The 26,906-nt window shown below is 41.1% G+C and overlaps 1 protein-coding gene across 12 annotated transcripts in view; it reads right to left on the bottom strand.

Moving 5' to 3' along the window:
* CADPS (calcium dependent secretion activator) overlaps nucleotides 1-26,906 on the bottom strand; it is a 527,597-nt gene that overhangs the window by 276,845 nt on the left and 223,846 nt on the right. For all 12 annotated transcript variants that reach the window (XM_038772200.1, XM_038772196.1, XM_038772204.1 and 9 more), the window contains exons 4-6: nucleotides 23,632-23,712; nucleotides 12,620-12,853; nucleotides 8,485-8,606 (exon numbers count right to left, since the gene is read on the bottom strand). In XM_038772200.1, coding sequence (XP_038628128.1) covers nucleotides 8,485-8,606; nucleotides 12,620-12,853; nucleotides 23,632-23,712 — 437 coding nt within the window. The remainder of the gene's footprint in view (nucleotides 1-8,484; nucleotides 8,607-12,619; nucleotides 12,854-23,631; nucleotides 23,713-26,906) is intronic.

The raw sequence follows: 26,906 nt of genomic DNA, 5'->3' as shown, positions 1-26,906 counted from the left end.
TTTCTTTTGACTGTTGTCCAAGCCATACACATTCTCTGAAATAAAACTATTTCAAATCTGGCAGTCAGGGTATCAGTGTTGACAGTATTTACTGAGCATCTACTATGTGCATACAATTTTCTGCACAGAGTATATGCTCAATAAATACTGTTGATACTGATACCCTGGCTGCTGGATTTGAAACAGTATTATCTTTTGAGAAAAAACTCTGTTTATAGGAGGCATAACATTAGGCATTTCTTCTGGCTTTAACAACATTTGTAATAGCTCCCTGTGCTGTTGTGAGCTCCTAAAATTAGAGGTTCTGCAACAAGTAGGACATGGTACTTTCCAATTTCTCCCCTCTGATTTTTTTCCAAGAACTTCCTTTTCAGATTTACCAGTAAATGACATTTTCACAATTCTGTCAGGTTTTCTTTTGTCACAATCACTTAGCTTCAGCTATATGGCTAAGTATGAATCAATCAATGATGGTATTTACTGAGTGCTTACTGTGTGTAGAGCACTGTATTAAATGCTAAGGAGAGTATAATAAAACTGAGTTGGTAGACACATTACCTGCCCACCAGGAGCTTACAGTTTAGAGGGGGTCACAGACATTAAAGTAAATTATAGATATGTAAATACTGCTGATGGGCTACCGGAAGGGTGAATATCAAAGGATCCAGATCCAAGTGCCCAGGAGATACAGAAGGGAGAGCAAGGAGGGGAAATGAGGGCTTACTCAGGGAAGGCCTCTTGGAGGAGATGTGATTTAAATGTGATTGGAAAGTGGGGAGAATGGTAGCCTGTCATATAAGGAGGAGAGGAAGTGCCGGGCTAGGGGTTGATGGCTAGATAGAAGAGGTCTTGGTACAGTGAGTAGGTTGACACTGGAAGAGCAAAGCATATGGGCTGGGTTGTTGTAAGAAATAAGCAAGGTGCAATAGGAGGGGGCAAGCTGATTGAGTGCTTTAAAGCTGATGATCTTTGATGTGGAGGTGGATGGGCAACTATTGGATGTAATATATATGAGAAGGGGGTGGGGTATGCACTAAAAGTTCTATCAGAAAAATGATTCAGGTAGCTAAGCAAAGAAGGGACTGAAGCGAGAAGAGAAAGACAGCAGGGAGGTTAGCAAGGAGGCTTCATACCATTTTCAAGTCGGGGTATGATAAATGCTTGTATCAGCATAGTAGCAGTTTGGATGGAAAGGAAAGCATGGATTTTAGCAATGCTGTGAAGGTAGAACTGAGAAGATTTAGTGGCAAATTGAATACGTGGGTTGAATGAGAAAGAGTCGAAGATAATGCCAAGGTTACGGGCTTGTGAGACAGGAAGGATAGTGTTGTTACCTAGAGTGATGGGAAAGATATAGAGTGGACAGAGTTTGGATGGGAAGATGAGGACTTCTGTTTTGGACATGCCAACTTTGAGGTGTAAGCAAAACATCCAGGTAGAGATGTCCTGACGTCAGGAGGAAATGCAACACCGCATGGAAAGAGCAGGGGAGGTAACTTTGGGAATTTTCCATATAAAGATGGTAGTTGAAGTCCTGGGAATGAATGAGTTCACCAAGGAAATGGGTGTAGATGGAGAACAGAAGGGGACCCAGAACTGAGCCCTGAGGGACTCAAACATTTAGCGGATGGGAGGCAGATGAGGAGCCTGTGAAAGAGCCTGAGAAGGAGCAGCCAGAGAGCTATAAGGAGAAACAGGAGAGGTCAGGTGAATCTGAGTACCTCTTAAAACCTTGAACCAAATTCTTTTGCATAGTCAATTGGTGGTAGATCCTCACTAAATTGAATTATTCCTGTTGCAAATCCCATAAAATTGATTTTGATTACCCTGCAAGTTCTGATGTTTATTTTTTTCTCCCTTAGCTTTCTATCTCCATAATCCTTTTTGGAGTAATAATAATAATGTTGGCATTTGTTAAGCGCTTACTATGTGCAAAGCACTGTTCTAAGCGCTGGATAATAATGGCATTTATTAAGCGCTTACTATGTGCAAAGCACTGTTCTAAGCGCTGTGGAGGTTACAAGGTGATCAGATTGTCCCATGGGGGGGCTCACAGTTTTAATCCCCATTTTACAGATAAGGTAACTGAGGCACAGAAAAGTTAAGTGACTTGCCCAAAGTCACACAGCTGACCATTGGCAGAGCCAGGATTTGAACCCATGTCCTCTGACTCCAAAGCCCGTGCTCTTTCCACTGAGCCACACTGCTTATGCGTTTATTTTTATGTAACCGTATCCATTATGCCTCTTAATTTAATCTTTGCTCACTCAGTGCACAGAGAGTAATTATCCAAGAAACTTTATTAATTAAACTTCTTAACTGGTGTTATGTTTGCATTGAGAAGGGTCTTCCCAGCCATTCTCTGAGCTTACCGATTTTTTGCTTTAGTTGGTTCTCATATTTAACTCCACTGATGCATTTTGAGTTGTGTGGAGGGACTGTCTAGGTATTATTGCTAGGATTATGGTACAGTAAACATATCAGATACTGCATATTATCAACCACATGGTGGGAGGCTTGGGTGAGTGCAGGGGTTAAAGGTGGGAAGCTACTTTCACGGGGTGGGGAACTAAAGGAGAAGGTATGGGCTCCTTGGGAAATGGACCATGGTTCGTGATGCTTGGCTCTTGACCAACCTTGCTCTTAACGAAATCCTGCACTCAGTGCGGCCAATTAACTTCTCAGCGCTTCAGTTACGTCCTCTGTATAATGGGGATAAAATACCTGTTCTCCCTTCCTCAGACCCTATTTCTGACCTGAAGCAGCATGGAATACTGGAAAGAACATGGGCCTCAAAATCAGAGGACCTGGGTTCTAATTCCAGCTCTGCCACTTGTGTGCTGTGTGACCTTGGGCAAGTCACTTAACTTCTCTGTGTCTCAGTTCTCTCATCTGCAAATTGGAGAATAAAACCTGTCCTCCCTCCTACCATGTCCAACTTGATTACCTTCTATCCACCCCAGCACTTAGAAAAATATTTGACACATTAAATAACATTAATATTATTATTACTGTTATAGTTATTATGTTAAACAATACTCCTGGAAGGCCTTGCCCTCATGTTCCCAATGATTCAAAGTGATATTGGTGGTCCGGAGAGAGCAACCATCAGTATAGCATTAGCCTGGATGCATCTCTATGCACCTTTAGCAACATGTCCCTCTGGAGTTCCTTGGGAGTGCACTTAGAACTCAGAGTCCCTGAACCCTGGGGTACATTGAGATACCATGGCTCAGCATGTCCTGAGGAGCTCTGCTATGGGCTGCAGAGGATAGACACTAAAGAGATCTTACCTTGGTCACCTCCCAGCTTCAATAACTCCTGCTGCAGTGTGTATGTGTGTGTAGTGTGTGTGATTTGTGGGATGGGGGTAGGAGAGGTGAGAAGAACTGGAATCCAATCCTCCCCCATGCCTCCCCAGAAGAACCTGCAGCCAGCAATGAAACTTTTGGCTGCTTTGGATACCTCCATGCCATTAAAGAGTTTGGGGATTCTGGGCACTGGGTGCACCAAACAAGAAAATCCTAAATGATGCATGGTTAGAAATGTGAAAGAGAGCCTAGGAAGGAGAGATGGGAAGTTATTTTTTCCTCAGAGCCTCTTGAGAGTGCACTGCTGTGACCTTGGAAAGTTGATCTACAAATCTCCCACTACACTGTAAGCTTCTTGAGGCCAGGGAACATGTCTACCTACTCTATTGTATTTAATTCTTCCAAATGCTTAATATGGTGCTCTGCACAAGGTAAGCACTCAACAATGATAATTGTGGTATTTGTTAAGCACTAACTATGTGCCAGGCACTGTACTAAGCACTGGGGTAGATACAAGCCAATTGGGTTGTACACAGTCCCTCTCCCATGTAGGGCTCATAGTCTCAATCCCCATTTTACAGATGAGGGAACTGAGGTACAGAGAAGTGAAATGACTTGCTTAAGGTCACATGACAGACAAGTGGAGGAGCCATGATTAGAACCCATGACTTTCTGACTCCCGGGCCTGTGCTCCATCCACTACATTATGCATTGATTGATTACCTTTCTCCTCACTCCCACACTTGCCCCTCTCCAAATACCCTCCACATCAACATCCCAGTCTTCCCCCAACCTGCCTAGCCATGAAGCAGGTACAGCAATAATAATAATAACATTCATTAAGTTCTTACAGTGTGAGAAGCACTATAGTATGACTGGGGAGAAATATAAGGATATTGACTCAGGAGGCTCACAATATAAATGGGGGAAAGGGGCAGGGCAGATATAAAGGGAATGGAAAACAAGTATATTCAGCAAAAACAACCACAGTTAAATTAAAAACAATGACAATAAGGAAAGCAGTCCATCACTGCTGGGAGGAAACAGTCCTCAAACTACTCACCATTTCAGGTATGGCCATCCTTTGTCCAAACAGTTACAATGTTCCTAATGTTTAGACTGGGATGTAAATCTTCACCTACCTTCTGCTCCTACCAGCAATGGCAGGTGGGAAGAATTAGGGCTGTCCTGGTCATTAGGCATCCACCCCAGAGTGCCCCTCGTGATCTTGTGATCTGCCTATCCCACCAATAGACTCTGAAAGCTACAACACTGCAATTTCCTACAAAGCACCTTAATTGCACCGTGAACCAGTCTGCAATTTCCTACTTGGCGAAACATTCAAATTTGCATTGGCTTGATACCTATTCAGATTGGTTGGTGGTGGGAAACTGGTAGCAGGAATTCCCTAAGCAGGGACACCTCATTGGTGAAGGAACAGAAGGTTTGACCTGTGGTTATCCAGAGGCAGCACTTCAATTTCCAATAGGACAATGCATCCCTTTGAAACAGAATAAAAATAAAGGAACAGAAAACTTCCAATTTTATTTAATATATCACATTTCAAATGTGATATAATCAGTTCATTTTCATGCTTTAATACCCAAAATAAATAATGATTCCAATGGAAATGGAAGCATTGTAAAGCTTTTGTAGCTTCATGAAAGTTGAAGGTTGTGAGTTTTGGTGTCCCCACAAACCTTGATGTCCTTCTATGATGAACAGGCCTGTCTTACCATAGAGAAACTCCTGTGGTCACCACTTTGTGGAAGCCTACCTTTAGCCCCTGCCCCATCTTATGACAATGTTGGGCAGTACACAAATGCCATGCATAGCTAGGGCTGTGGCTATATAATAATATGCCTCTTCTCCACTGAAGTCCAAAAGGATCAGCCTTCTCTTACTGCATCAGCCTTCTCTCCGATCTCCCATCCTCGTGTCTCTCCCCACTTCAATCCACACTTCATGCTGCTGCCCGGATTGTCTTTGTCCAGAAACACTCTGGGCATGTTACTCCCCTCCTCAAAAATCTCCAGTGGCTACCAATCAATCTGCGCATCAGGCAGAAACTCCTCACCCTCGGCTTCAAGGCTCTCCATCACCTCACCCCCTCCTACCTCACCTCCCTTCTCTCCTTCTACAGCCCAGCCCGCACCCTCCGCTCCTCTGCCGCTAATCTCCTCACCGTGCCTCGTTCTCGCCTGTCCCGCCGTCGACCCCCGGCCCATGTCATCCCCCTGGCCTGGAATGCCCTCCCTCTGCCCATCCGCCAAGCTAGCTCTCTTCCTCCCTTCAAGGCCCTACTGAGAGCTCACCTCCTCCAGGAGACCTTCCCAGACTGAGCCCCTTCCTTCCTCTCCCCCTCGTCCCCCTCTCCATCCCCCTGTCTTACCTCCTTCCCTTCCCTTCCCCACAGCACCTGTATATATGTATATATGTTTGTACATATTTATTACTCTATTTATTTATTTATTTATTTTACTTGTACATATCTATTCTATTTATATTATTTTGTTAATATGTTTGGTTTTGTCCTCTGTCTTCCCCCTCTAGACTGTGAGCCCACTGTTGGGTAGGGACCGTCTCTATATGTTGCCAACTTGTACTTCCCAAGCGCTTAGTACAGTGCTCTGCACACAGTAAGCGCTCAATAAATACAATTGATTGATTGATTGATTGATTGATCTTGGGCTACAGGCATTGGGCCAGCCACAGGATGGTCTCCATGGGACTTCATGTAATCTGAGTTGGTGGATAATTATAAAGGACAACCACAGATGAACTGGAAGATCACCCCTGGGCCCGCAGCATGTCACCACTCTTTCTTGTCTTTTTGGGGCCCAGAGGTGGGCTGAGCTCAGGTTCTCAAGGGATAAGCGTCATCTTTCTTGTGGCGTGGTGCTTGTCATGGTTCTAGATATGTATCATAATTGTACTACCAAACAGCTTCCTGAGGCCTTCCTTCTATTTATAAGCCTCTTGTGTTTACAAGCTTTCACATTACTCATGTTCCCAAGCTATAAATACACTGTTTTGGACACAAACAGTGTGTCATGACATGGAACTAAGACCTCTGGTGCCACTTTGTTTCTCAACCCTTAAATCAGGAAATTGCTTTGAGATTCAGGCTCTAAGGTCTATGAATTTTCTGAATAACCTGATTCTGACCTTGAGGTGGCTTCCCAGGCCCTAAGAGTAGAGTGTTTAATGCCACATGCATTATTTGAGGGGAAGGAGATACTCTGGATTTGGATCAAAATGGGTCAAGGGGAAACAGTTAAGGGGTGATAGAAGTGATGTAACTTGGGATCAGGCCATGACTTTGAGAAAGATTTACCATGTTGAGGTGGTGGTTTCAGACATAGGTTGGGGAGGGATGAGGCATTAGAGGTCACCGATAATGATGACATGGAGATGGTGAGGAGTAGATGGAAGGTATTCATCTGTGACAAGAAAGGGAAGAGATGAAAGTGGTGAGGGTACAGTGTCAGACAACTGGCTGCTCCTGTGTCCCCATTCTATGTTGTGGGGTATGGGTGCAGTAGCATGGTGCAAAACTGAATGTGTGCTCCCAGTGGGTTTCCCACCACACTTTCTTTGGTTACTGGACACAAAAGAATTACCAAAGTTTCATGTACACACAGATTGGCAGATGAATGCTTACCATCAGGGGAATAGGGCTCAGCATTTTGCTTGCCTTTATTCCCGATAAAAGGATAATAGTACATTTTGAAGAAATGTCCTGTTTAAACAGGTTCACCACTTAATGCACTTTGGAAGCTGCCTAGGTAACTAAGATGAATGACCTGCAAAGACCTGTTCAGAAAATTCAGCAATTTAGGCAAGTGTGTTTGAATATAGTTATTATAAACAAATTTCACTCTGTGTGGGTTAGAGGGAGGGATGGTGAATGTGAATGTATATAGCCTTATAGATTTATATTCTACATATATAAGAGGAACATGCTAACTACAAAGATATGGACATGCATTCAGTCAACAAATTCCATTTTAAATGGTTACAGCAACCTTAAAGAGAGCTCTACATCCATTTGACCAACTGTTATCCACTGAACTCGGAATAGTGCTTTGTATTTGTACTGATAATTCTTCAGCCTACATGTGCTACCAGCTTGTAAAACTAATCAATATACTCTGGTGCCTTTATGACATCATTTTACATCCTATAGGGAAACAAGTTGGCTTTCAGGATATGGGACCTAGAACAACATTTTTACTCCTGCACATTTGTAATACGAAATATCTACACAAAATATGTAAAAATACAGTAATGTGGAGAAGTCCCCAGACCATGCTGTTCTGGATAAAAATTAAATGCCATCATGGGTAGGAAGACTGAAATTTAACTAGCTCTAATTTGAAGCTAAGATTTAAAAAATGAGGAAGTTTGGGAAGTGTGAACAAATTGCATTGCTTTTCATTTCCTCTGGCAATTACTCATTAATCTCACGTGATTTTCAAACACCTGAGGTCTTCCCATCATCCTGTTTAGATATCCATGAGAGGAACTAAGAATTCAAGATATATAAATCTTGTGCATTGGCAATGGCCTTTGGTTAATCCCATTCAATCGACCCATATGCCCCCAAGAGACTCAGAGCAGTCTCTATCACACTTTGAGACTGGGATTGAGAGGATCCAGTTAGAATTTCTCATGCAAAGTAGAAATTTTCAATAATCTGAGAGTTTGCCCCTTCCCGCACTAAAATTCAACATTCTGAAATGTGCTTTGTCCAAAGTACTTTTTCCTTGATTATCAAAATACCTAGGAATACAATATGTAAGGAAACTCACTAATATTTCACTTCAGAACTACAGTGCAAATCACTTGAATCATTCCTTTCTTTCGTCAATGACCTAACCCTCAACTTAGAAAGTCTCAAAAAGGAGTGTACTTAGCCATGAAACAAAAATGCAACATTTATACCAAGGAGGCTCTATTAGGCAGGTACCTTTGTTGTCATTTTGCTTTCTTTTTCACTAAAGTGGGCCATTTGCTCTATTCTCCCTTAAAAAATGTGAGTCGCTTTGCATAATATCTCAGGAGAACAACTGGAGACTTCCCTTCCAGTCAGAGAAAGTTCATCAAGGAAATAAATACAATGAAATCATCTGATCATTTGGTAAGAAACACCAGAAAGGAAATCACTTACGTTGGTTTGGAAGCTTCAGCCTGATCAGTCTGCAGTTTTTCCCCTCCTTCCACTTCCATGGTGCAATAGACTATGCGATTAGGTGCCAAGGATTTTAGGCCTTGTACTTCCATGATCACAACCTAGGAACACATACCAAAATCAGGGCACTATATAGAGCCGTAATCAATACTTACAGCTCTACGGAGGATGGGAAAGGAAAGGAAAGCACTCAATAAAGTTGTTGGCAGGTATATATATTCAGAATAACTGCCTGGATTCCATGCAAGAGGCTCCAAGTTAGCAGAAAAATTCCTGTTGTCTCATCAATCTCTGGAATTTAGTAAGTAAAAGAATGCTTCCTTGCCTTGTGAGCTAGTGACCTATACAGAAACACTAACAAATGGGGATATGGGCCCATTTAAAAGATAGCAGGGTGATTGTGCATCACTCAAACTCACTAAATGCTAAAACCAACAGGAAAGTCATTACAATAGTCCAACAACTTAGATATCTGAGGTCCATTTTGCTTAACTTGTTGGCAACCTCTTTGCAGTAGGCTTAAATACTTTCTCCTCTGCCTTCTGTGCCTTTGAGGTAATTTTCAGCTTGTAGCTCACAAATGCCTTTGTCAGGTCCAAGCTATCATTTGTACCAAAGCAAAACCCAAAATCCATTTTTAACTGCTAAACACACAAGCAGAGAATCACTGGGGCTGGCTATATTATTTTAAAAAAGTGTTCTTCAAAATAGGGAGATTTGGGTTTAGTTCATCATAGAAACTGAATCTAGAGAAACCTAAAGAAAGTAATTAGCCAGACAAAAAAATTTATTGACAATGAACAAAACCACCATCTCCTTGAAAAAAAACATTCTTAAAACATTCATTGTAAAAGCTGAAATGGAAGGAAAAGATCACTTTCGCAGACCTAAGAACTTTTTCAGCCATTGGTTGAAAGAACCACATTCCCCAGGGAAAGGTTACAGTTTACAAATTCTTTCTTAGTAGGGAGGTGTTCAGCAGCAGCTGCTAGTCTCAGCTATGGTTATATAATCAAAGTTGAATTCTATACTAGAGAAGTAGAAAATTGAAGTAATTAACCAGATAATTTGAGCAAAAGACTTTAAAGAATAAGGAAGGTAATTGAACATGGATTACCCAGATAGGTTTGTCTACACTGACTCCGTGTGCATAGCCCGAATGAAGTGGAGGTTTGATCAATTCCCTGGTTGATTTGCACCATAAACATACCCCAACCAGATAATTTAGGATAAATGATCTACTTTGGGGCTTTAACTATTATTCTGGGCACTCTGCATAGAGTAAATCTACTGGATGATTACTTAAAACTCCACTTCACTTGTACTTTGCAGCTCTAGGGATAATGACAAATAACCTAAAGGATTGTTTAGTTCTCTTTCTCACTTTGTTTGTATGAATACATTCTGTGTGCTTTTAAAAAAATATGTTCTGCCCTCACAGGTAACTACTCAGCTGCAAAGTAGGAGAGGACATATGTTTGTGTGGCTGTGGATGAGAGTATGTGGGAAGGAGGAAGATGGCATTTTGGAGGGATGGTCAGAGTTTGGTAGTAGCTGGACTTTCTTATTCCCAGGAGTATTTTGGGAAGCAATTTTTGAGGGGAAAATTCATTTTTGGATTGACCCTATGCAGTGCAAATCTAACTTAAAGCATAAAGCTAGCATTTATGTGGATTACCCTGGACAGATAAGAATTATCTTCCTAGAGCCATGTATCACAAGTCCTGCCTCTAAGCAGACCTCAGGAACTCTGGCACTTGCATTTGAATGATACATAGATAATACTTAGAGCTTTTCCACCCAATGTCCTTATTCCCTCAATTTATTGCCACCCTCTGGGTGGTAGGGGCACAGATCCATCTCTAAAATTAGACAGGCAAGTAGCAGGCTAAATGGAGGAGCTCAGTTGCCCTTGTCTCAGGCCAACCAAGAGGGCCATATGAGAACATAGTCTTTCAGGGGGAAAAAAAACCTGCCTGCAATTCCACAATCAAATGCATCCCAAATCTCCCTCTCATTAGCTGGCAAAGAAGGCAGATTTCATTAGGGCAATTAAAAACATGCAGATTTTTATATAGTTTTTCAATATGACAGTTTTACTCCATGTAGTCTTGACCAGAGACCAGTTTACTCTTGAGCCCAGTCCCTCCAAACATAATTAACCACAGTAATTAAGTAGTAAGTCAGAACATATACCCAAATACTACTCTTATAATAGATCAATGCTCTTGGAATACACTGGGTAGACCTTAATAGTCTTGTTCAAAGTTGTAATTGTACTTTCCAAGCGCTTAGTACAGTGCTCTGCACACAGTAAGCTCTCAATAAATACGATTGAATGAATAAAACAGAATTTAAGATTCATTTTCCTCAATTAGAAATACACAGACACAGACAATTTATACAGAAAATGTCTCTATGATGTGATATTTGTCTTCTAAAATGTTTTCAATCCTAAGGGTACTTTTGCAAGGTATTTACAAGTTGAAGCTTGTTTGAGTCATATACACATGGACTGTTGCTGGTCTAACACATTTATATTCCAAATAAGCATGAATTAAAGAGGATTAATGAAGTATTTTGAGAACCTTTAGAAGTTAAGAATCTAAGTTTAAAGATGAATAAAGACCAATGTTTTTTCCCATCTAATACATTCCTCCTGGAATTCAAGAGTCATGAGGGAATAAAATGTCACCTTCAATTGGTAATAATCAAATGCAAAGACACCTAAGACAAGAATGTTCAGTAATGTAGGTGACAGCATTAAAAAAAGAAAGTTTCTGTGAAATTACATTGATGATTTTCACACACTAGGAGTCTATATTTACTTCAACCCCGCCTCCTTAGACTTCAAAATGCAAGTTGAAAACATTCTATCTTGGATTTCACTCTGCTCTATTCTAAATAATGCTGAAAGTAAGTTACCTTCAGTGAACATTTAATTCAAAACAAGGTTTTATATAATTTAAAAAATACATTTGATTTTATAAAATCTTATGTAAATATATGTAAACTATACCAATTGACTCTTCACATATATACTGCCTTGACTATATTATTTTAAAATACCCAATGACATCAGAATAACATTAGTAGATGTCTTTTGCAATGGCTCATCCCTTACAAAGAGATGAGGAAATAATTTCCTCTTTATCTGACCACTCCCATGAGTTGTTATTTTTAAGGGCCATTTGTTAGACAGTGAGCTCACAGCTGAAGGGATATGTTCTAAAACCCATTTAAACAGGAGTGTCTAAAAGTCTGGCTAGAGAATTGCAGGGAAGGGAAGGACCACAATACAGGGTGCAAAAGGATGGGTTTTGCCTTCACCTTCCTGAAGCAATTAGAATATTATGGGAGAAGTTGGGCTTCCCATCCAAAATGGGAAGAGCTTTCCAACATCTTTAGTGCAGCTAAGTTTTCCTCAGAACTCTGGGCAAGTCCTTAGTTTGGGTGCTGCTTTGGATACATGTTGGCTAGGCTATCCCCAGAAGAAGAGGGCCATGTGTTGGAGAATTTTTTTTTTTTCCTGCTAAAGCTATACCTGGGGAAAAGGGAGGGCTGAGTGATCTGATTGGAGGTTATTTCCATTAGACCTTTTCCACCACTTTCTCCAAAGCAAATGTCTTAAGCTTACCATGTGACTAAACTCATCCTGAGGGTCTTTGTCATCAGGCAATAAATCTTTGCACTTGAAACTTTAAACCTCAGTGGCTGCAAATATCATTCTGTAAACCTATCTCTGTTAGTTGTATTTCCAACTTGTTATATTGATTAAATCTTGACTTTGGGCATTATTTCGTTTGGGAATCTGCCTCGGCCATGATCTCTAAGGTCATGCAAAGTTAACAAATGGATCTTTACCAAAAGTTGATGCACTCCATTTTCCTGCGGAAAACTCTGAATATGGGATGGTCCCTATTTCTGCTGTTTTTGCTACATTTAGTCCTGATTCAGCAAAATGGTACCAATCTCAATTTCCCAAACCAGCAGCTTCAGATTCTAGTACCACTCCTGTAGTTCAAGTTAGCAAATGTATTGATAGTCATATTTTTTAATTATAATAATTCTGCCCCAGTATGCTTTGAAACTCCAAAGCAGCCTTGGACTTTACCTCCAAGGAGAAAGACAGTACAACATCGGACTTTGACAGCTGGTTTTCATTCTCCTCTCCCATATCAATGATGGAGGTATTATGGCTCCGTTTTAGCTTTTGTAACTTGAACTCTCCTCCTTTGGACACTGGCATACTCTCCAGGTTTGCCATTAGCAGGTTGACAGATGACTTTAATTCTTCAATGTACATGGTTTCCATTTCTTTGGATACAAACTTTGGAAACTTGCGCTCCTTTAAATGAAAAAGAATTGTGTATTAGTAAGATAGTTTAACCTGGTATGGTTTCACACACGGTGTTTCTGGTACTCAGGGAGAAATGCTATGGTAGTAGTATTTACTATCACCACTGCCAGAACATTTATTTTATCATTATCACAGCACTGTACTAGGCACTATACAAGACCAATGAAACAGAACAGTCTCTGCCATCTAAGAACTCAAAATTTAAGGCAGTATTTAAGTATCTAAGGGCTCAAATATACAAAGAATAATTTCATTATAACCATCCTGCTTTTCCACTTTTTCCACCTCACTTTTCATTTGGAAAAAAAGAAAGAAAAAAAGATTCATTCTTTAAAAGTAGTTTCAGTCTCAACCATTTTTAGGTGTTATTTTTTTTTTTTAATGGTGAGCTAAATTTATTCCATTGTTTTTTGAAAAATGAGGGTACAAAGATATATTCGTTTCTTGGTTATCTATAGAGATTTTCTCACATGAATAATTCAGAAGAAGCTCATTTGCGAAGTTTCAAACTTAGCCTGTGGCTATTCCTGTGAAAAATAGTCACCATTTTCAAGAAATATTTGAAAAATTAATGAAGTAATGAGTAATTCGATCTTAATTTTTCACAGACATGAATGAAACAACTCTGAATAGGATTTGGCCTACATTTTACCGTTAATGCCTCTGATCCACCAATATTCCATAACTGCTTAGATATGTTGCAGGCTTAAATAGTCTTTTCCAAAGAGGGATAGATGAAGAGAGATGAATATATATGAAAGAGGAAGGGAATTAGGGCCAAGGAAATAAAAGCAGCATGGCCTAGTTGATAGACCAGGGGCCTGGGAGTCAGAAGGACCTGGGTTCTAATCCTAGCTCTGTCACTTGTCTTCTGTGTGACTTTGGGCAAGTCACTTAACATTTTTGCCTCAATTATCTCATCTGTAAATTTGGGATTAAGAGTGACCAACCTGATTTGCTTGTATCCACCCCATAGTGTAGTGCCTGGCACATAGTATGCGCTTAACAAATACAATTGTTATTATTATCATTATTATTAAAGTTGTTATTAAATTTTATAAAAATAACACAAGGCACCTTTACAATATAAATGAATTTGTGACTTTAAAACCTTTACAGCTCCCCACTACTCATTTAGCTCTTGAACCCCTGGTGATATACATTTCCATTCATTTTCAAATCATGCTTAGGCATTGTGTGCATTTGTAAAATCGTGGAGCTATACTAGGGGAAGGAGCATAACCTAGTGGGAAGAGGACCTGGGTTCTAATGCCCGGCTCTGCCACTTGTCTGCTGTGTGAGTAGTGGCAAGTCACTTAATGTCTCTGTGCCTCAGATTTCTAATCTGTAAATTGGAGATTAAATCCTACTCCCTCCTACCTAGACTGTGAGTTCTATGTGGGAGAGGGACTGGGTCCACTCTGGCAAGCTTGATCTACCCCAGTGATTACAGCAGTGCTTGGCACATAGTAAGCACTTAAATTCCATAATTATTAATTGTAATTAATTATTACACGTGCAGAAGATTAGGATGCACTTGCTGGAAATCAGGGATATACATCTTATAGCTTGGCTGAAACAAATAGCAGAATGGGTTAATGAATCTGGAAGGGGGTCTCTGGTCTGCATACAATGTCTACAAAAGGAAATCGATTCCCTCCCTTGTGTTAAGGAGTGTGCTAGCTAAATGTCTTCAATGGGCTGGGATGGAGGTGGAATTTCCTATATGCAACCCTATGGCATCATCCACGCTGACACAGGAATTGTCTCAGTAGGGTTCTGATGTCAGCAAAATGTCTACACTCTCATCAAAGTGAGTGCAACCTGTCCTCTGCTTGGAATCCAAACAACCGGAGAACACCTAGCAGGGAAATTTGACACAGCTACATTGTGATTGGTTCTATCTATCCTGCTCCGGAGCAACACAACAAGATTTAACCCCCTTTTTGGGCCGGGAAGGCCTGTCATGTACTGCTCATAGGTATGCTTATAACTGCTCCACTACTGAATGTTCTGCTAATGGAAAACAGAATGTGTTCATTTTACAAGAAGAAAAATTTGGAAGAAGGGGTCACTGGCAAGGGGCAAGTGAGAGTTTTACAGATCACAATATCACACTGGAGAATGATATAGCATTTCGAGGGCAATTACAGATTTTAAGCTTCCCTCATGGCATGCTCAAGGCTCACATCACATTTTTTTGGTAATAGTTTTGTAGTTGCTGTGGGGATAGAACGGAGAACAATGGTGTCTATGAAGAGAGGGCTCTTCTCACTTGGAGCAATCTCCCTGCTTTCTATTCTCTTGTGATCCCAATTCTCTCTCAACAGGTCCATATTTGGGACTTTACTGACAGAGCTAAATATCTTTTCTCCCTATGACTTACATTTACACTTGGTGTTTCAGACAGTGCTCTACATATTGTCTATGGGTCCATTTATCTGGCCAAAGTTAACTTCTATGAAACATTATAAAACAGTACTTTAGGGTCCTAAGAAATATCTTCCCACTCGACATCCGACAGCTTGTAATGACATCATAAAAAGAGGTTCAGAAAATTCACCCTGGAAAATAAAACAAGGCAATTTTTCTGCCTTGGGGCTTTCTTAAAGCTAGCAAAGAAATATATTCTGTCAATCCAGATTGCTGCTTGTTCCAGGGTGTGGTCAGTGGCTCACCCAATACAGACACATTTCAGGGCCTCAGTTGTGCTAAAACAATGAAAATGTACTGTTCAGTCTCCATCTCTACTCTCCAAAATCATAAAAGTAAATTCGCCTTGACAGAAAAAACTGTTCATTCATGTTGCTTTATGATCTATAAATGAGGTGCAATTATATTAAGCCTTCAAAAGAAAACAACAATTGATTATTTATTTCCATTTTAGGGACTGTAATTTATTTTTCAGCTATACAAGATTCCCCATAGAATTTCCAAAGTTTTACCCTAGTTACGACTTTGGACCATTTCCATAAATACAAGAGGGCAAAATAGTCACAAGAAAATATATTGCTTTTCTTTTCTTTCTGAATGTTTTTAATACAAGCCAGAACAATTGTAGGATATAGAATCACTGACACAAAAAGCTATATTGTCCTCCTTCAACACTCCAGGATTAAAGAGAACTTCTTATGCATCATAGGGAACCAGCATGGCCTAATGGATACAGCACAGGTCTGGGCGTCAGAAGGACCTGATTTCTCATACCAGCTCTACCACTTGTCTGCGGTGTGACCTTGGGCAAGTCACTTCACTTCTCTTTGCCTATCACCTCATCTGGAAAATTAGGATGAAGACTGTGAGCCCCACGCAGGACAGGGACTGTGCCCAACCCAATTTACTTCTACCCACCTCAATGCCTTGCACATAGTAAGTGCTTAACAAAACCACACTTGTCATAATTATAATTGTAATAATAATAATTACTATTTTTATTATTACTTCTCATATGTCTGCCCCATGCAGGTGGAGATTTGGTGTCTGTCTCTGCCTCTAGACTGTGAGCTCATTGTGGACGGGGAATGTGTCTGATGTTATATTGTACTCTCCCAAGCACTTAGTACAGAGCTTTGCACACAGTAAGTGCTCAATACGATTGAATGAATTTGGTGACAGCATCCCAAAGCAATAGAAAATACACATTCATTCATTCAATCATATTTATTGAGCGCTTACTGTGTGCAGAGCACCGTACTAAGCACTTGGGAAGTACAAGCTGGTAACATATAGAGATGGTCCCTACCCAACAACGGGCTCACATATATCTATTCTCTAGGGGCAGAGGAGACAGAATTCAGAAAGGGTCTTCTATCAAACAGTCTACATCAGAATTTTGTTGCTGTTGTGTAACATATGGGGGGTGGGATGAAGGGAGGCCATAGTGACTTGACAATTTGCAAAAATACTACCATGGTTGGTAAGAAGGCACTATATACAGCAGCATTTTTGCAAATTGGATGCACCACCATGCTTATATGATTACTGTGGTTAAGTTAGCAATTTGTCACTGATTTCCCAGCTTTGATGGAAATGGTAATTTCAGTTTCACTTGAATGAGCAGGTGTCCCCTTTGATAATGCAAAGCTCTTTGTGTGCGTATGAGTGATGAGATCCGGCAATGAGCCAGTTACCTTCATAAATGCATTTGCAAATTCCGATCTTTCTTTTCATGGAATTAAATCCAGCCTTGGAATGTATTATAGAACAGAACACTAAAGGGAGACAATATTGATCTCTATCTCACCCATCCAATCTTCTGTCATTGGACCGCCATCCTAGGTCCCTATTTGCTCCTTTTTGCTGCCAAAAAACCAATTTAGTGATTAAGGTACATTTATTCCTCCTTTCTCCCTAACATTTGAGTTTGGCATCTTGGTGAGTAGAGATACCCCTAATTAACATTTGAGTTTGGCAGTGGAGTGGAGTGAAGACACATTTAATTAAGATTGTCATCTCTGCTATCTACCTATACTAGGCTATGGACATTTTGTTCTCTGAAAAAAAACTAGTTTAGTAATTTGAGAAATTTTACATGATTTAGAGTGCAAAATGTACGTAAATGGCACAAAATCCAAAAGATATTTTTCATATCTTACTCCTAGATAGGGGATGAAGTCAAGGAAACAGAATAATAATAATAATTATGGGATTTGTTAAGTGTGTACTATGTCTGAGAACTGTTCTAAGTGCTGGGGTAGATACAAGGTAATTAGGTTGTTCCACGTGGGGCTCACAGTGTTAATCCCCATTTTACAGATGAGGTAACTAAGGCCCAGAGAAGTTAAGTGCCTTTCTCAAAGTCACACAGCAGACAAATGGAAGAGCTGGGATTAGAACCCACGTCCTCTGACTCTCAAGCCCATGGTCTTTCCACTGAGCCACACTGCTTCTCAACCAACCAAATACCAACACGAGGGTATTTTCCAATTTGAACATGAATAAAAAAGTCCTTGTGACCAAATTTAAAAATCAGATTCTGTCACCATCCTTTAAAATCAGCATATCCCATTATCTCAGTTGAGCTTTGATGACTTTTTTTTGTTTGATCTTGTTTGACTGAAAAACCACTGGGAGGAACCCAACATAGGGCACACGGGAGCTTGTTCTCTTCTCTTTTTATACCTTAGAGTAGAAAAATATTTTTTGCAAAATAAATCTGTTGGTCAACCTCCACAATTAGATTGTTAGCTTCTTGAGGGCAGGGAACTAGTACCCCCCCAAGTATTTAGTATAGGGTTTAAGTTTAGTAGCTGCTCAAAAACACCACTGATTGATTGGTTGACGAAAACCCCTGTAAATGTCTTCCATTCACTTGGTACTTCTAGCACACTCAAGGGGACATGATGGTGTATTTCAGTTTCTGATGCATAAATATTAATTATGTACTAAAATAATTTGAAAGCGGCATGCAAGGGAGTAGGAAATTTGAGGGAAAGTTGAGGGAGAAATTAGGTTTGAGTGAGCAGGCTTGTGTAAAACCTCCCCGTTGCTCATTCTCAGTCAGTCAGCCACTCGTATTTACTGAGCATTTACTGTGTGCACAGCACTATACTAAGCACTTGGGAGACTACAATATAACAGACATCTAACCTGTCCATAATGAGCTTACAGTTTAAAGGGAAGACAGACCGTAATATAAATAAAATTACAGATATCTCTTCTTCCCACCCTCTCTAACTGTGGGGGTTCCTCAAGGTTCAATTCTGGGTCTACTTATAATTCTCTATCTATGCCTGCTCCCTTGGAGAACTCTTACTCCCACAGTTTCAACTGCCATCTCTTCTCGGATGACTCCTAAAACAACCTCCCTGACCCTAATCTCTCCCCGTCTTTGGGGTCTCTCAGGACATACCTAATTATCTCTCACTAAATATGTCCCAAATAGAACTCATCTTCCTACCCAAATCCTGTCCTCCCCCTGACTTTCCTATTACTGTAGATAACACCACCATCCTTCCTGTCACATATGCCAATGACCTAGGCATCACCCTCAACTCATTTCTTTCATTCAACCCACGCATTCAATTTGTAATGAAATTCTTTCAGTTCTACCTCTACAAAAGCTTTAGAATCTATCTGCCTTTTCCTTGATATTCACTCATTCAATCATATTTACTGAGCACTTACTGTATGTAGAGCACTGTACTAAGCTCTTGGAAAGAGCAATAAAGAGGGACAATCCCTGCCCACAACAGGCTCACAGTTTGGGGCGGTGGGGCGGTGGGGGTGGGGAGAGACATCAATACAAGTAAAAAGGAATAAATATAAATAAAGAGAATTATAGATATATACATACATATACATAAGTGCTGTGGGGCGGGCAGAGGGGAGAAGAGTAAAGGGAGTGAGTTGTGACACAGAAGGAAGTAGGAGCTGAGGAAAAGTGGGGCTTCATCTGGGAAGGGCTCTTGAAGGAGTTGTGCCTTCAGTAGGGCTTTGAATGGGGGGGGAGAGTGACTGTCTAGCAGATCTAAAAAGGGAGGGCATTCCAGGCCAGAGGCAGGACATGGGCCAGGAGTCAGCGGCAAGACAGGTGAGATCGAGGCACAGTGAGAAGGTTAGCACCAGAGGAGCAGAGTGTGTGGGCTGGGATGTAGAAAGAGAGAAGGGAGGCGATAGGAGTGGGCACGGTGATGGAGAGCTTTAAAGCTAATAGTGAGGAGTTTTTGTCTGATATGGAGGTGGATAGGCAACCAATGGAGATTTTTTTTGTGTGGGGGGGGTGGGGGGGGGGGGAGGTGACATGCCCTGAACGTTTCTGTAGAAATGTAATCCAGGCAGCAGAGTGAAGTATGGACTGAAGTGGGGAGTGGCAGGAGGTTGGGAGGTCAGAAAGGAGGCTGATGCAGTAATCCAGTCGGGATAGGATGTGTGATTGTACTAATGTGGTAGCGGTTTGGATGGAGAGGAAAGGGTGGATCTTGACAATGTTGTGAAGGTGAGACTGTTAGGATTTGGTGATGGATAAGATATGTGGTTTGAATGAGAGAGCAGAATCTAGGATGACACCAAGGTTACAGGCTTGTAAGACGGAAGGAGGTTGTGCCATCTACAATGACGGGAAAGTTCGGGAGAGGACAGGATTTGGGAGGAAAGATAAGGAGCTCTGTCTTGGACATGTTGAGTTTGAGATGCCGGGTGGACATCCAAGTAGAGATGTCCTAAAAGCAGGAGGAGATGTGAGCCTGGAGAGTGGGAGAGGGAACAAGGGAGGAGATGTAGATTTGGGTGTCATCTACATAGAGATGGTAGTTGAAGCTGTGGGAGAGAATGAGTTCTCCCAGGGAGTGAGTGTAGATGGAGAATAGAAGGGGACTAAGAACTGAACCTTGAGGGACCCCTACAATTAGGGGATGGGAGGGAGATGAGGAGCACCTGAAGGAGACTGAGAATGAATGGCCAGAGAGATGAGGAGAACCAGGAGAGGATGGAGTCAGTGAAGCCAAGGTTGGATAATGTATTGCGGAGAAAGGGATGGTCCACAGTGTCAAAGGCAGCTGAGTGGTCAAGGAGGATTAGGATGGAGTAGGAGCCGTTGGATTTAGCAAGAAGGAGATCATTGGTGACCTTTGAGAGGGTGGCTTCAGTGGAGTGGGGAAGAAGCCATTGGAGAGTGAGCGGTTGAAGATGGTAGTTATGGAGGGAAGGAAAGAAGGGGCAAAAGTTTGTATAAAGTGCTATCCAAACTGCTACTAAATTGATCCAAGGACTCTTCATTTCTTTCCTTGATTACTACATCAGTGTCCTTGTTGACTTCCCTGACTCCTGTCTCTCCCCTTTCTCTCCATACTTCACTTTACTGCCTGGATAATAATAAAAAAAAAAAAACAAAAAACAAAAAACGCACCCACTACATACTCCCCACTCCTCAAAAATCTCCAATGTTTGCCCCTGTCTTCCCCTGTAGACTGTAAACTCCATTTGGAAAGAGACTGCATCGACCCGCTCTGTTGTATTGTACTCTCCCAAGTGTTTAGTTCAGCGATCTGCTCACAGTATGTGCTCAATAAATATCTCTGATTGATTGATTGAAGGAATGTGAAATTTGGTCAGAGTACAGATGAGATTGGTAGAAAGATCAGAGAACAGATGCAACACGTCAAAGTCCTTTTAAGGAGGGGCAGACAAAAAATAAAATACTGTATCTTGAAAGATTTGTACCGTAGAAAGTCAAGTTAATGCAGTGTGGTGGATGATATTTAACTGTACCAATATCAGAAAATGTGAAGCTAAGATTTTCACAGGCACAGTAACATAGCCATATGGGTGTGTGCCATAGTCTTCTAAATTTAACTCTAGTTAGGAAAAAAATGTCTTTGAATATAAAATATAGAAAAGTGAATTTACTTTGTCCCAAAGTTCTACTACTGGGCAGTTAACCTGTGTTCTAAAGATGATATTGATTCTCTCTGTTACCCTTATGTCTGTCAACGTATATTTCCAAGACCTACGCACTGCACTGAGACGAAAGGTACTGGAACTTTGAAAGTAAAAGTGTTGGACTAAGGTGCTTGTGAGATTGTTTCCCATTTAGTACTATTATACATTGTCCTGAATGAATGCCTTGGAAGGATCATTTCCATTTTGCATCTGGTTGTCAATGAAATCCTGCTCAGTTGCCAGCTTCCCAGCTGTGTTGATTGGATTTTAGCCTACTCTTAGCTTAGGTGGGTCTCTCAAGGGCTTACAGCAAGTCAGTTAGTGACTCTGAAGAGATCAGCCCCAAGGATTCACTGGATTCCATTTTTCCTCTAACGACTGGGGCCATAAAGTTCATCATTCTTTTGTTTAAATTGCCCTAACACCCAGTTACTGATTCATTATATTGAAAAGCTAATTAAATGCTGGAGTGGATTATAAATTGAAGAGGTTAAATGATTTGCTTCTCTGTAGCTCTTTCAAAAGAGGAAAATTTTGCTTCATCCTGGGATGGTTCCATTAGAATCTGGCCTGAAGGCCAGAAAATATACTTGATGACTTCTCAAAATCCTTTTGAGATCTATGATTCTATCAATTTAGAAGAGACACCAGTAGCCATTAGAAGCCAGTGAAGGTATCCATCCAAACCAGCAGCCCTATGTATACTTGCAGAAAATATCAATATCATGTGAGAATATCATAATACCTACCCTGATTTGTTCTCTTGGGCATTTATTGGTCACCTATACTACTACTATCAATCAATCAATTAATCAATCATATTTATTGAGTGCTTACTATGTGCCAACCACAGTAATAAGTGCTTGGGAGAGCACAATACAGCAGAATTAGCAGACATGTTCCCTGCCCATAATGAGCTTACCCTTTAGAGGGGGAGCCATACATTAATATGAATAAATAATTTATAATATATAATTTGAAGATATATACACTATTACTACTACTACTCCTCCTAACAATAGTGGTCTTTGTTAAGAACTTACAATGTACCAAGAACTGTACTATAATGTAAGAAGACAGTACACAGTCCCTGTACCATCATGGGGCTCACAATCTAAAGAGGAAGGAAAACTGGCATTTTATCCCTATTTTTACAGATGAAGAAACTGAGGCTCAAAGGAGGTGAATGACTTGCCTAAGGTCAAACAAAAGGAAATAGGCAGAGGTGGGGTTAGGACCCAGGTCTCCTGACTCCCAGACGTGTGCTCCTTCCACTAGGCCATGCAGCTTCTCTATTTACAGAAGAGGGATATGATGGTAAGCAGAGGAAAATGTGTTATCTATGGTCAAAATCTCCCTTTTGCTGTGATTCCATTTTAAAAGTCTGTTTCAACTTGATAAAAATGAGAAGGAATGATTAATGAGAGAGTCTTAAAGGTCTGTAGATAAAAGTTCTATATGCTCTTAATTGTTTCTGCACAGAATTGCCATCTTAGCTGTTGTCTGATTGGCTTGCTGACCATTCCCAGGTAATTACCTGGGAGCACTGAGACTCAGGAAAGTCATACTTTAAGCTCCAGATGATCCCCACCCCACAACCTGCCTCCATCCGGTGACTCAGGGAAATGGGGATATGCTAACTATGGCCTGAGGAGGCCAGTTCCCAACTCCCTCCAAGACTCCTACCAGGTCACTGTTACCACCACTTCAGCCCTGCCATCCACTTAAATAGGATTAGGATAGCAATCAGGACCAGCAAACCCTCATAGGTTTGCACCGTTGGATCCTGTGGTCATTTGGAGGCAGGGGCAGCAGAGAATACAGTAAATACAGTGTCTTGCTTCATCCCCCCATATGACTCAACACCACTCCTTCCCCCTATGACTTTGCCTCTCACTTTCATGCCTCCTACCTCTTTATCGTCCCTTCTGGGTCTATGCTTATCTGAGTGTGACTATGTGGGTCTCTGTGTCTGTTCATCTTGGTGTGTCAGTGTGAGTATCTGTATGTGTGTGTCTGTCACATGTACTCAAAACATGGGGCTTTTTGGTAACAGAGGAGGAAAAGCTGCCTGGCATTTTACTGTTATCTTATTTGCTATCTCCCCACTTTCATGCTCACTGGACATTGGCATCTTTAGACAGCCAGTTCCTTTTTGGACTTTGTGGGGCAAATACCCTGAAGGGGAGAAAAAGGAAAGAAGTTGCTCTTGACAATAGGCTGAAAGCTGTTAAGTTCCAATGTGACATCTTCCCTGTTTGCAGCCTACTTAACTGGCTCAGAGGTTAAGTCTGGAGCCCCAAGTAAGAAGCTTTAGCTATTCCCAAGAAATAGTGCATGGGACCTCATCAAGCACCTTAAATGGCAAATGTTTTCAAACACCTTACCCTGGCTATTTGGTCCGCCATTTGGAGACGCCCATCCAGCTCACGTCTGATCTGGGCAGCTTGTTCATCTGGATTGTCCAGCTGCACAAAAACAGAGATATATATATATATATATATATTAGTTTTCAGCTCATACATTTTGAGGTTGGAAGGGAGAGAAAACACATATCCTGCAGAAACAACTTCAGCTTTTCAAATGGCTGTCTTTCAAACTACCCATTTCCTTAAGGGGGCCTACAGGTACCAATGAAAATTCCATTCATAATAATAAATTATAATGTTTGTGGTATTTGTTAAGAGTTTACTATGTGTAAAGCACTGCACTAAGCACTGGGGTAGATACAATAGAAGCAGCTCAGACACAGTTCCCATCCCAAATGGGGCTCACAGCCTAAGAGGGAGGGAGAACAAGTATTTTATCCCCATTTTACAAATGAGCTAAGGTACAGAGAAGTTAAGTGACTTGCAGGCAAGTGGTAAAGCCAGGATAACAATAATAATGATGGTATTTGTTAAGCACTTACTATGTGCCAAGTACTGATCTAAGCACTGGGGTTGATATAATAATAATAATGATGGCATTTGTTAAGCGCTTACTATGTGCAAAGCACTGTTCTAAGCTCTGGGGAGGATACAAGGTGATTGTCCCACGTGGGGCTCACATCCCCATTTTATAGATGAGGTAACTGAGGTACAGAGAAGTTAAGTGGCTTGCCCAAAGTCACACAGCTGACAGTTGGTGGAGCCGGGATTGGAACCCATGACCTCTGACTCCCAAGCCTGGGCTCTTTCCATTGAGCAATGCTTACAAGTTTATCAGGTTGTCCCACGTGGGGCTCAGAGTCTCAATCCTCATTTTACAGATGAGGTAACTGAGGCACAAAATTAACTGCCCCAAATCACCCAACTGACAAGTGGCAGAGCCAGGATTAGAACTCACGACCTCAGACTTCCAAGCCCGTGCTCTTTCCACTAAGCCACGCCAGTTCCTCTGACTCCCAGACCTGTGCTGTATCCTCTGGGCAAAACTGTTTCTCATTCAAATTTATTTGAATAAATGCTCAGTCCAATGCTACAAGGCTTTCTGCTATGGTAAAAGGCTAGCAATGACTTTAAGTTAAAGAACCACTTCAGAGTAGATGAAAATTAAGCAGCACTGCTAGTCTGCCCCACTTTCAACAGGCCTACTGGATGACAGTATACGTTATATTACGATTGATTGTGAAATTACATTATGTAGTTTAAGCAAGTATAAAGACTAAAGCTAAAAAGGAATGGCATAGTCATGAATAGGGTATGATTGTGCATGAATTTTTAAAAAGCTTCTCTGAGCTCCAGATTCAAATATATAACAATAGGTCATTAGTCTTTAGTTACAGTGTTCTACACTTAGTAAGCACTCAATAAATACTATTTTTTGATTGATTGATTTACTCTTCAACTAAAACAGCTTTTGGGGAAGCAAAGGTAAGAAGCATTCATATTGTCCACTGAAAATATTCAGATCACTTTGGATCTGACTACCATACTATATCCCACTAGATTGTAAGCTCCCACACACTTTCATCCACCTCTGTATCTCCTCTCCATTGGCTTTAAAGAACTCCATCACCTTGCCCCTTCCTACCTCACATCTCTCCTCCTACAACCCGGCCTGCGTGCTTCACTCTGCTAGTGTTAATCTTCTTACTGTGCTGCGATCTTGTCTCTCATCACAGACCCCAAGCCCACGTCCTGCCTCTGGCCTGGAATGTCCACCCCCAACCTCCTCTAATCCGACAGACAACCACTCTTCCCTGCTCAAAGCCTTATTGAAGGCACATCTGCTCCAAGAGGCCTTCCCAAACTAAGCCTCACTTTTCTTCATCTCCCACTCTCTTTTGCATTGCCCTAACTTGCTCCCTTTGCTCTTACTCCCTCCCAGCCCCAAAGCACTTATGTACATATCTGTAATTTTATTTACTTATATTGATGTCTGCCTCTCTCACTCTAGACAGTGAGCTCATTGTGGGCAGGGAATATCACTGTTTATTGTTGTAGTGTACTTTCCCAAGCACTTAGTACAGTGCTCTGCACACAGTAAGTGCTCAATAAATATGAATGAATGAATAATTTGTAAACTCATTGAGGGTAGGAATTGTGTTTACCATCCTTGTTGCATTGTATTTCCCCAAGCACTTAGTACAATGCTGTAGACACAGTAAGCACCCAATAATCAATCATATTTATTGCGCACTTACTGTGTGCAGAACACTGTTCTAAGTGCTATGGAGAGTACAACACAATATAACTGATATTCCCTGTCTGCTTCCATTGATTGATTGATCTAATGATGACAAAAATTAGAGTGGAGATAAAATATGGATGCTTCATGTGCCTGCACTCAATTTTTCCTAAATCTGTGAATAATTTTAGGATCTAGATTTAGACAGAATATTGGCCTTCACTTCTAGATGGGAAAGGGTGGTAAAAATCCATATAGCTATACATATATAGTGATATATGTATATACATATATATATACATATATATATATATATATATATATCTCCACGTTAACAAATTCTTCTGAACATTACTTCAGTTCCCAGTTAGGATATAACCAAATACTTCAAGCAGCATGGCATAGTGGAAAGAGCACGGGCTTGGGGTCAGAGGTCGTGGGTTCTAATCTCCGCTTTGCCACTGACCAGCTGTGTGACACTGGGCAAGTCACTTGACTTCTCTGTGCCCCAGTTACCTCATCTGTAAAATGGAGATTAAGACTGTGAGCCCCAGTGGGACAACCTGATTACCTTGTATCTATCCCAGTGCTTAGAACAGTACTCAGCACACAGTAAGTGCTTAAAAAATGCTATTATTATTATTCAGAGATTACCTATTGGGTAGACAGACATTGCCGACGGAGCCATGACCAACTATTTTTAAAAAGGAATTTTCAATAGGTCAAGGTTAACATTAAGCATGGTGCTAATGTAGCAGAGTTTGCCATTACCAACTAATTCTTCTCCATGCTCATCTAGGAAATCCTAACATTAACAGGCTGGCCTGACTGACAGGCTCCTCTCCATCTTGTTCTGCTACTTCTCTAGGCAGCCAAATGGAGGCTGTTAGAGCCCAGGCGTACTTCTGGCCACCATGATTAGGAGAAATAAGGCAAGAGGGAAGTTTGGGACATGTTGCGGCATTTATTAGACAACCTTCTCAATCTGCCTCATTCTTATCTCTCTCACTGCCAACTTCTTGCTCATGTCCTCTCTTCTGACTGGAATTCC

This window comes from Tachyglossus aculeatus, chromosome X1 (genome assembly GCF_015852505.1).
Source record: "Tachyglossus aculeatus isolate mTacAcu1 chromosome X1, mTacAcu1.pri, whole genome shotgun sequence".
In the NCBI taxonomy this organism is placed as follows: domain Eukaryota; kingdom Metazoa; phylum Chordata; class Mammalia; order Monotremata; family Tachyglossidae; genus Tachyglossus; species Tachyglossus aculeatus.
Note: the sequence above shows the minus strand (reverse complement) of the source record. Positions and strands in the feature narration are given on the sequence as shown.